This window comes from Semicossyphus pulcher, unplaced genomic scaffold (assembly GCF_022749685.1).
Source record: "Semicossyphus pulcher isolate SPU_LCO1_2020_fin unplaced genomic scaffold, fSemPul1.0.p SCAF_15, whole genome shotgun sequence".
Taxonomy (NCBI): Eukaryota; Metazoa; Chordata; class Actinopteri; order Labriformes; family Labridae; genus Semicossyphus; species Semicossyphus pulcher.
This window is the reverse complement of record NW_027211659.1, coordinates 22,522,195-22,533,676: the sequence shown is the minus strand read 5'-3', so window position 1 is coordinate 22,533,676 and position 11,482 is coordinate 22,522,195. Positions and strand designations below refer to the sequence as shown.

General features: G+C 40.7%; 1 protein-coding gene across 1 annotated transcript; it reads left to right on the top strand.

Annotated features, from left to right (window-relative positions):
* LOC138592224 (lactase/phlorizin hydrolase-like) lies at positions 1–10,324 on the top strand. Its single transcript, XM_069662928.1, has 17 exons — positions 1–613; positions 1,571–1,635; positions 1,841–1,924; positions 2,082–2,175; positions 2,498–2,576; positions 3,374–4,040; positions 4,130–4,778; positions 4,897–6,450; positions 6,644–6,912; positions 7,060–7,350; positions 7,577–7,775; positions 8,231–8,421; positions 8,666–8,772; positions 8,938–9,069; positions 9,261–9,484; positions 9,602–9,838; positions 10,098–10,324. The coding sequence occupies exons 1-17, from the start codon at positions 1–3 to the stop codon at positions 10,322–10,324; spliced, it is 5,682 nt and encodes a 1,893-aa protein (XP_069519029.1).
* The last annotated feature ends 1,158 nt before the right edge of the window (positions 10,325–11,482 follow it).

Below are 11,482 nucleotides of genomic sequence, written 5' to 3'. Positions count from 1 at the left end.
ATGGCCTTACTGGGGAAAGTTCTCTCTCTGTGTTTGATCACTGTGTATGTGTGCAGTGGCCAGAAACATGAGGATCAACATCAGGCCGTGTTCCTTGCAGGTCCCATGACCAACAAACAGGTGGGAGGCATTAAAAGCAATCCTTCTGACTGGGCATTGTTGGACACAGTTGATTGTAGTCATGCACTACCCCCAGAATCTCGACAGTACTTTGAGTACCTCCAGAGCAGAGGGGTGACCCATTTCAAAGTCCCACTGTCATGGACTCAGCTCCTACCTACAGGCCTGTCCAGCCAGCCACAGCAGGCTGTGGTTGCCTGTTACCAGACTCTGCTGAAACAGCTGCAGGAGGTGGGCCTGGAGCCTTTGGTCATCCTTCATGGATCCACAGTCCCAGAAACGCTGAGATCGAGGTATGGAGGCTGGGAGAGCCAGGAGCTGGTAGAGATGTTTCAGCAGTATGCAGAGTTTGTGTTTGGACAGTTTGGAGAGCTGGCAGACTCCTGGGTGACACTGAGCAGCTTGGACGAGCTGAGGGATGCGGATCTGCAAAATGCTCTTGATGCCCACATCAGTGTTTACCAGCGCTACCACCATCTGTTTCCTGGGAGAGGTAGGAGATCAATGTTTCATTGCACTATGTGCACTCTGCACTATTGGATAACGTATTCACAAAGTTGAAGACTTATGGTTTCATGTAGCAACAGAATGTACTATTATTTAACCGGTTGTATCCTTATTTTCCCCCGAAATGTTACAATTTACAAGCCAAATATGTTTCCAAAAAGTCCACAATACATCATATATGTTTATATTTATCTGCTTACTGCAGATTATAGAAACTTAGGAACTTTTCAACCTCAAAATTCTCAAAAAAAAGTATGGCTGCACTAGAACAATAAATGGAGATGTGTTGCACAACATGTAACTCATATTAACCCCAAGAGTTCGCAGGATTTTCCTCTGAAATTCTTTTGATTTTAATAAATAATAAAATTATGTTGATTGGCTTACTGTCCTACACCACATCTGTTTGTAATTCTGACCAATTGTGTTCATCTAGCAGGATAACAGAGGTTAGTTTCCAGCATCAGATGCTTAAATTGTACAAAAGTACAAAATATAGGCCGTGGCAAAAGAAGGTTTTTGCACACAGGTAAATAGAGTTTCTTTCTTTTTTTTTTGAGTGAGGCTTTATGGCACATGAACACAAACAGAGTCCTCTCAGTCTCTTCTTAGATAATATATTTCAATAAGCCTATAATTACCATGACTGTTGTAGGATAGGAGCAAAGTAGAGTTTCTTTGGCTCATACTTATATTATGTGTGCTCTCTTATCTTATGTTGTTATTGTAGCTATCTCCTCTTGTGTTATTGATTTTTAAGCTTTATTAGATGACCAGTAATAATGACTGTGCTCAATAAGGGTTTCCATCTCTGTTCATCACATGTACCAAAGGTCATGATAAGGGATGGGGTTAAGCAGGGGAAAGGAGAATGTGGTTAATCTGTGTAATTATCAGAGAAACGTGTGGTTTAAAAGCTTAATTATCATGTCATGTGTTTCAGATGGAGGAATATCAGTTGGGCTGAAAGCCAGTGAAGTTCCAATCATCTGTGATACTCATCTGCTGGTGAGATCACCCCGTCACACAGAAGATTAACACATTGTTTAAAGAATAAATGTTGGCATGTGTTCCCCCAAACAGTATAGCAGTGCAATATGTATGTCAAGACTTCTCCAAATAGATAAAGCTGTTTGAATAACAAGTGTAATCATTTCATTTGTAATAATATGCCACCAAAATCCTCCTTCACTCACATGTGTCTCTTTTCCAGAAATATTCGGATTACATCTCTATTAAAATTCAATATGATTGCACCACTGGACAAGAGCTGGCTGATGAGCTGCAAAAGGTTTTGGTACGTATAAATTAACAATAAATTAAAGTAAATAGTCCTTAGCTTTAGAGATTAATAATTAAAAAAAAGCCAACTCAAATAAAGTTACCTCTGTAGTCTTGGAATTCTGATTCATGCACTTGTATAGAGCATGAACATTTAACGTCTTTTCTTGCAGACAAAGTGTCAAGAAAAACCCATTCTCTTTTATGAGGTCAACATCAAGGACTGTTCTGCTTATCAGTTCCTGTCAGACACAAACATTCTGAAAGGTAATGTGAGTAGAGTAAAGGTGAAATGCTGTTGCTTGCTTGCTTTCAATTATGAGTATTCTCAAAGTTGATAACCAAACTTTTACCTTCTTGTGAAAACTACAACAAATCTTGACATATTGATAATATGACAGTAAAGTTTTTGGCCATATTCAGGCTTATATATTCAGATATTTGTTTATCTAATAATTGACATAGACTGCACCTGATAATGTCATGTAAGGAGAATGATATCACTGATGCAAGGACTGTAAAATAATTTGATGATGAACAATGTAGGATACATGCATTATGATACATTACATATGTGATACATTTACAGTGCTGACGGATGGACCCCAAAATGTTCTTGGATTTGACATGGTGCATATGCTCCGTCCAGCTGACGCTGTCCAAAACAGGTATTACGGTGTATTATATTGAAAACAGACATTGAAAGACTTTCCTGTTTAAACATGGCTGTTAACAGATATATCTGTTATTTTAAGTGTATAGCATCACCAACGTTTTGAGAACCACAAAAGACACAACAATAAGAAATGGGTCCAGTTCAGTTAAAGAAAGCATTCAGGAGATTTGTGAGCTATTTAGATTTACATGGCAGATAGATTTCACAATTTGGACAACCACTTCAATAGGTAGAGTGCAAAAACACTGCAAATAGTATTTGACTGCTATATGATCAAATATTCCCAAATTGAATGATAGGGCATTTACTGAATACTGAAAATAGATATCTCTGAATGTGCATGTTTTTTTGGTATATAGTATTTACATTTTCAAACTATACTGTTTCAAAATGAAAGTTGGCAACCACTTCTAGACCAGTGTGTGAAAACAAAATTACATGTTGGCAGCTTGAGTTCACCTCTAATGGTGCAGTAAGTGCCAGCAAACAGCTTCAAGTGCGACTGCAGCATCAACAAGGTCAATATAGTCATCATCATCATCATCATCATCATCATCATCATGAATATCCTAATCAACATCAACAATATCCCCAATTTCATCATCAATAGCATCAATATCATTAAGTGCGGAGGTGTTCATGACAGAGCTGGGTCTTTAGCTTTTTTTTAGCAGTTGTATTCCAAAAAAAACTGTTGGATTTCCACTCAAGTTTTTCCATCTCATTTTATTTTCAACATCTTGTTTTTTTTTTCAGCTTCAGTCAATCACACCAAAGTGACAAAATCAGAAAACCTCCTCAAACGTCATCATGTTCCATGACCTACTGCAAAACCTGGAGCAATTTTGCCACCATGACCTCATCTGAGCGAGATACTTTCCTCAATCAATCCTTTCCTGATGACTTCCAGTGGGCCACCTCCAGTGAGTCCTTCAAAGTTGAAGGTGGTTGGTCAGAAGGTGGGAAAGGAGAGACCATTTGGGATCGCTTTGGTCATGAAAACAAGGTTTTTGATAATCAGACAGCTGATCTAGCCTGTGACAGCTACCACAAGGTGGATTATGACGTCTACCTCCTGCGAGGTCTTCATGTCAACACCTACCAGTTTTCCATCTCTTGGGCCCGTATTTTCCCCTCAGGCCACAGGGGGAGCCAATCAGAGAAAGGGGCTCTCTACTATGACAAGCTGATAAACACTCTCATTGAGTCTGGCATTCAACCTGTTGTCACTCTGTACCACTGGGATCTGCCCCAGGCACTCCAGGACGTTGGTGGATGGACCAACACTTCCATTGCTGAAGCCTTCAAAGACTATGCAGACTTCTGCTTCTCCAGGTTTGGAGACAGGGTCAAGACCTGGAACACATTCAGTAGCCCTTGGGTGGTGAGCCATGCTGGGTATGGCACTGGTGAGCACCCCCCTGGAGTAAGAGACTATGTGGTTGCCTCCTATCAAGTAAGAGCAATCATGTACTATCATGTACTTATACACTGTTTTATAGTCAATGTTATACATTTACCGAAGCATTTATATTTGCTTTCCAGGTCACTCACAATATGCTCAAGTCCCATGCAGAAGCCTGGCATGTCTACAATGACAAATACAGGAAGACACAAAGAGGGAAAGTGGGCATTGCCTTGAACTCTGACTGGGCTGAGCCCATGGACCCATCCAGACCTGAAGATATAGCAGCTGCAGATCGCTACCTGCAGTTCATGCTGGGCTGGTTTGCACATCCCATATTTGTAGATGGAGATTATCCAGCAACACTCAAGACTCAGATTGAGGAGAAAAGAAATAAGTGTCCCCTTTCTGAGCCTGCAAGACTTCCAGTTTTCACCTCTGAGGAGAGCAAGAGGATACATGGAACAGCTGACTTTTTTGGATTAAACCACTATACGTCCCGGTTGGTCAACAGCAGTGATGGTGGCTGTAACTCTGGTCCTCATGGGGTGGGTGACTTCCAGGCACATGTGGACCCATCATGGTCCTCAACTGCTTCTGATTGGATCTATTCCACACCTTGGGGCCTTAGAATGCTTCTAAACTATATATCCATTGAATACTTACATTTTACCAAAGTGCCTATCCACATAACTGGAAATGGTATGCCTACTAATGACAGTGGGGACACGGTCAATGACACCCATCGAGTTGAGTACATGAAGAGGTACATAAATGAGGCCCTGAAAGGTAAGCATTTGTGATTTAACGCACATGTATTCATATTTTAGAAAACACTTTTCAAAACTTGTCATACGGGGACACGCTTAACAGGTTTATTTGTTGAATGTTCTTATTCTCAACACAGCTATACATTTAGATGGTGTAAATGTGCAGCGCTTTACTGTCCAGTCACTCATGGATGGCTTTGAAGGTCCACAAGGCTACAGTGAACGTTTTGGATTGCATCATGTCAACTTTGACCTGCCTGACAGACCCAGGACTCCAAAGCAGTCTGCCTACTTCTACTCCAAAGTTATTCAGAAAAATGGTTTTGCTTCTAAAAAAATGTTCTTTAATGCACCAGAAGGGATAAACATAGAGTCAAACAAAATTTCTCCAATCCCACCTTCTACAGTCCCATCCCAAGCCAAGAATGTTTGGAATAAATTCTCCAGCCAAAATAATTTTCAAAGAAAACTCTATCACTACGGCACTTTCCCACGTGGCTTCAGTTGGGGAGTGTCTTCTTCAGCTTATCAGATTGAAGGTGGCTGGAATGCTGATGGGAAAGGGCCGAGCATATGGGATACATTCACCCACAAACCTGGCAGTATTCCTGCTAATGCTAATGGAGATGTGGCCTGTGACAGCTACCACAGACTTGAAGAAGACCTCTACATGCTTCGTGCTCTGAGGGTGAAGTCCTACAGATTTTCTATGTCCTGGTCCAGGATCTTTCCTGATGGTCATCGTACCTCCCTGAACCAGAAAGGTGTTGACTACTACAATAGGCTCATTGATGACCTCTTAGCATATAACATCACTCCAATGGTGACACTCTATCACTGGGACCTTCCTCAAGCTTTGCAAAATGTTGGTGGCTGGGACAATGCAGACATGATTAACATTTTCAATGAGTTTTGTGACTTTTGCTTTGCCACCTTTGGTGACAGAGTGAAATTTTGGATGACCTTCAACCAGCCTCACACTATTGCATGGTCAGGATATGGACTTGGACAGATCCCCCCAAATGTTAAGAATCCAGGAACTGCACCTTACAGAGTTGCACACAACCTTATAAAAGCACATGCCAAGGCTTACCATACATATGATGATAAGTATCGCAAAACCCAAGGTGGTCTAGTATCCATTGCCCTCAATGCTGATTGGGTTGAACCTAAAGCTGTTAACGTTCCCCGAGAAGTGGTTGCTGCGGACCGCGCTCTGCAGTTCCAACTGGGTTGGTTTGCCCACCCCATCTTCAAGAACGGTGACTATCCTGATGCAATGAAGTGGCAAGTTGGAAACAAAAGTGAACTCCAAGGTCTTTCAGAGACAAGACTACCTGCCTTCACTGAACAAGAAAAGAGCTTCATCAAGGGAACTGCTGACATGTTCTGTGTTAATCATTACACTACCAAGATTGTAAGTCATCTGACAGCTCGGCTTACCCCTCAATCTTATGAATATGACCGGGACTTGTCAGAAGCAGAGGATGGTGATTCACCAACCACTGCAATCAGTAAACAAAAAGCTGTAGCATGGGGCTTGAGAAGACTTCTCAACTGGATAAAGGAAGAGTATGGAGATCCAGAGATTTACATCACTGAGAATGGTGTAGCTACGGACAGTAAGACAACAGTTGATGACACGGACAGAGTATTTTACTACAAAACCTACGTTGATGAGGCTTTAAAGGGTGAGTAAGCAACTCAAACGTTCCAACATTTGTCTGACCAGACCAGACCAAGCAGCGGTGTGCCTGGTCACTGAATCTAAGCAAAAGATTTGTTTCTGTCATTCAGTTTTCTTGCAGTTGATGACCACCTAACAACATAAGTCAAATTTTTAATTGGTGATTATGTTAATGCTATCTAACATATTTTCCTCAGCCCATAATCTTGATGGTGTGAAGGTGATGGGATACATAGCAACATCTCTCATGGATTCCTTTGAGTGGCTCAATGGGTACAAAGTTGGATTTGGGTTGCACCATGTAGACTTCACTGACCCAAACCGACCGAGGACACCCAAACGCTCTGCTCACTATTATTACCAAGTTATGAGGGACAATGGCTTCCCGTTACCAGATGATGAGAAGACTCTTTATGGAGAATTTCCCAAAACGTTTAACTGGAGTACTGCTAGTGCCTCTTACCAGGTAAGCAACCCTGACACATTTACTCTCCTTCAATGGCATATTGCACTTGTGTTATACTAACATGGTGGCGTGGCATTTACTTTTAAGGTATATTGAATCAACACCAAGAATACTTAAAAAGGAATTGTTAACAATGTCATGTTCCAGATTGAAGGAAGCTGGAGAGCCCATGGAAAAGGACTAAGTATCTGGGACAAGTTCGCCCATACTCCTTTGAGAGTGGACAGCAGTGACAATGGCGATATTGCTTGCGATAGTTACAACAAGATTGACAAGGATGTGGAAGTGCTGAAGAAATTAAAGGTGACCCACTATCGCTTCTCTGTATCCTGGCCAAGAGTGCTACCTGATGGCACCAACAACCACATAAATGAAGCTGGACTGAACTACTACCAAAGGTTACTAGATGCCTTGGAGGCAGCTAATATTGAGCCTCAGGTAGGCAGCAATGCTGTTTATGACCATTAATGGTTCCTAAATGTAGTGCATAATTTAAAAATGTATGACTTTTATGGCACCTTGGGTTAGTTTCCACTGCATCAGCCACCCATGCTGCCAAAAGTCATTATTACCCAAACTAAATAAAATCTATCCCCAAAGAGAAAAACACCCACAGGAAAAGTGTGTAGAAGTGTAGTTCAAATATCCTCTTCTCTGTCTTAAGGTGACCCTGTACCACTGGGACCTCCCCCTGGCTCTGCAGAAAGTTGGGGGCTGGGAGAATGAAACCATTGTCCAGAGATACAAAGATTATGCAGATGTTTTGTTCAGCCGATTAGGAAGCAGAGTGAAGTTTTGGATTACTCTAAATGAACCCTACATCGTTGCCAACCTTGGCTATGGATATGGTACCTTTGCTCCAGGTGATCAAACACATTTCTTTGCAGATACTTCCTACATGAATTGATATTTTTATGTTGTAGTGTTGAAATGTGTATTTTTTATGGTTCAGCACAGTATACTATATGTCTTAAATCTTAGCTTAAAAATCTACTTTTACTTTCTTTGGAATGTCTTCAAGTGTAATTTTAGACAGATATTATTTAAGATGGTGTCATGTAACGTAAATCTTAAAAGATATAACGCCTTTTTTTGAGTCAAAGTTTCAGTATCAATCAGTAATAAGCATTACTAATTTGATTTACTCTTATAACGTAACTCAAGCTTTAAACCAGAGAATATTTGCTGTAGTATGTTGTGCTTTACAAATATTTTACGTAATTAACTTAAAGTGTAGAAGACTGTGTTTTTTAACTTTTGCTGTATGAGATTGATAGGTTATGTATATACACTGTAAATAACCCCTTTAATTTTTCAGGTATTATTGGAAAGCAGTATATTGCAGCTCACAACCTGATCAAGGCTCATGCAGAGGCCTGGCACCTCTACAATGACAGGTACAGAGCGACGCAGGGGGGCATTATCTCTATTACCATTAATTCTGATTGGGTGGAGCCGAGGAACCCCCATAAGCAGGAGGACGTGGATGCAGCCAAGCGCTACTTACAGGTAGACAAATAATTACTGACACTTGATCCTCCCTTTTATGCTGTTTTTGTTTTTTAACTCCCCAGGTTTGCAGATGTCGGTGACTTTATATGTTAGGAAAATGAGAAGAAGTAAATTATAGCTCAAAAAAAGCATTTGAACTAGACTGAACTGCTTTACAGTGTAAGCTCTTGGTATGCATCATAATACCGCTCATATCTGGTATCCAAATTGTAATTATTATATGATATATCATTTTTTCTAGTTTTTCATTGGCTGGTTTGCCCATCCCATCTTCAATGGCGATTATCCTGATTTAATGAAGACAATCATCCGTAAAAGAAGCCTAGCAGCAGGTCTCCCTGAATCACGGTAAAAAATCTATAGTTTTGTTTTGGATTTTTTTGCAATATTCTAAGAATTACTGCTTTAAAAGGTATGCACTGTAAATGACAGAAGGAAATTATGGTTCTTCAATGTTTGTAGAGAAATCCTAGACTGGATGTGAGTTGGAAAAGTATTTTTTTTCTTAAATAGGCTTCCTGAGTTCACCCCTGCAGAAATCACGAGGATAAAAGGGACTCATGATTACTTTGGCTTCAACCATTACACCACGGTTCTTTCATACCCAGTTGATTTGGGAAAGCAGCAGGATTATGAGGGTGACAGGTACGTTGATGCACCGTGGGGGCTTTTTTTGCATCATACAGTAGGCGAGCAGAAGATTGGTGACACGAGAGGGAATTAAATCCACGAATAAATGTCACTTTTTTCAGCTGCCTGTTTAAATGACCACACAAAGAAGATGCTGAAATCTGCCTTATTACTAATGCTGGACCTTTGTCAAATCCAACATCCAGGGGCACTGGAACCACCCACGACCGCACCTGGCTTGAATCTGGCTCCTTCTGGCTTAAGATAACTCCATTTGGATTTAGGAAAATCCTCAAGTTTATTAAGGATGAGTATGGAAACCCACCCGTCTACGTCACAGAGAACGGGATCTCAGAACGGGGAGCAGTCAACTTGAATGACATGCACAGAAAACATTACTATGAAAACTACATTAACCAGGCCCTTAAAGGTACCACAGAAAATCTGAATTGTTTTACCATTTTAAGGACTGTGAAATGTTTTTTATTTTGGTCTTTTTTTAGGGTCTGTACATCTGTTAAATGTAGCCTTACTGTTGATCTTTCAGCCCAAGTTCTCGATGGAGTAGATCTGAGAGGCTACACTGCCTGGTCATTAATGGACAACTTTGAGTGGGCTGCTGGTTACTCAGAGCGGTTCGGGCTTTTCTTTGTCAACCGCTCCGACCCCAACCTTCCTCGCATCCCTAAAAACTCCGCTTCTCGCTACGCCTCCATCATCACCTGCAATGGTTTCCCGGACCCGGCCCTCGGGCCCCACGAGTGTTTGAACCCTAAACCTGAAGGTAAAGTAATGCTAAGTGAAATAAGTCAGAAACATTGTGATGTTCAGGAGAAAATACTCCCACTTATTTTTAATTTTATCCAGATCCAGATCCAGATCATTCACCATGTAAACCAAAAATTCTAAACATTCTTTCATTTTTGGCCTAAATGCAAAATATCGAGTGAAACTTGATAATTATTTTGTCTTGTTTTTTATGTCCCTCTCTTTAACAGCTACCGATGCCCCAACAGATGCCCCACCCGTGAGAACTACACTAGAGAACACCAGAGGGACACCTACAACTGTCCCCATTCTGCCAGTGAACATGGTGGACTTCTTGGGTCTGGAGCTTTCGCTTCATGATGCTGAAGTTGCACTTAATGTCCTTTTTGCATTTCTCGTTGTGAGTGTACTCGGGGTCATCTTCATTGTGTATCGGCTCATGAAAGCGAAAAGGAAGTTAAAGAGATCGGCAGTGGATTCTGTAAAGATGGAGAGAATGTGAGGAAAGGTTTGGATGGAAGTGAATTCTCAATAAGCAGTCAGGTGCTTTTCTAGGTCCTCATGATACACACTTTAGATGCTGGATGGATGAAACACAATACAGATTTATTTTTTCAAGATCTTACAACAATCTTGAATCATTTGACTTTAATTTTGAACAAAGCGATCAAAGAACTACTGCAGCAGAGATATTCAACTCCTACTCAAAGATGTAAATACATTAAAATGTTGTTTTTTTGCAATAGAAAGATTTTAAAGATTGTGAACTTCAGTGTCATACATGTGTATGAGCAATTAATGGCGATAATATGTGTCATATATGTGTGATAATATGTGTGATCTTAACACAGCTTTGGCTCAAAGACAACATCAACATTGCACTCACACAGTTCCCCCAGCACTTCTTGTGGAATTGAAAATGTCTCTGTAATCTGTGATTGTGGGCTGTGTGTCACATGGTTTTGCCAATGTATTGATGCGATCATTGTAGTTTCTGATATTTATTTTGAGAAATAAAAACGTCGCATGTATGGCTTCAGACGCTTGTGTCACTGTCAGTAAATGACCTCTGGGTGGCGCCAGTAAATCATTTTCTACATGAACACTGGCTGTGATGCTGCTATTGCTACAATATGGAGCAGTTTCACATTCAAACTCTATTCACGATTCTAGCAAATACATTATTTTAGGAGGGTTTACTGAGCTCCAGAAATATAACTTCATGCTGATGCAATACTTTTCCCACTGGGGCTATTAAGCACTATTTATCCATTTGGTAACTTGTATGTAGACTTAAAGCTCCTGTGAAGAGTTTTTAGTTGGTTATGAAACAGACTGAAATGAATACTGATGCCTGTATATGACCAACAGAAGCAAACGAGACCATCAGCAACAAGATTATTTTATGTCTACATGGTCATTTTTAATGTCTTTAACCGCTGCCATCAGGCCAGCGTCAGAGTAGGCTTTTACCAGCACAGTTTACATTACATCCACAGCAAAGATTCACAGTGAGTGAGGGATCTGACTGTTAAAAGCAAGCAGTATGAACACGACTTACGCATGTACAGGACGAGATCAGCAAAGAGATAAGTCATACCGCTTTGACCACAGGCGTAAAAGTTCCTCACTGTAGTAGTCACTAGCTCCAATAAAGTAC

Coding starts and splice junctions, on each gene's coding strand:
- LOC138592224 (XM_069662928.1), top strand. CDS start 1: ATGGCCTTACTGGGGAAAGTTCTCTCTCTGTGTTTGATCACTGTGTAT. Junction 2,577..3,373: donor GCTGACGCTGTCCAAAACAG/GTATTACGGTGT, acceptor TGACAAAATCAG/AAAACCTCCTCAAACGTCAT. Junction 4,041..4,129: donor ATGTGGTTGCCTCCTATCAA/GTAAGAGCAATC, acceptor TTTGCTTTCCAG/GTCACTCACAATATGCTCAA.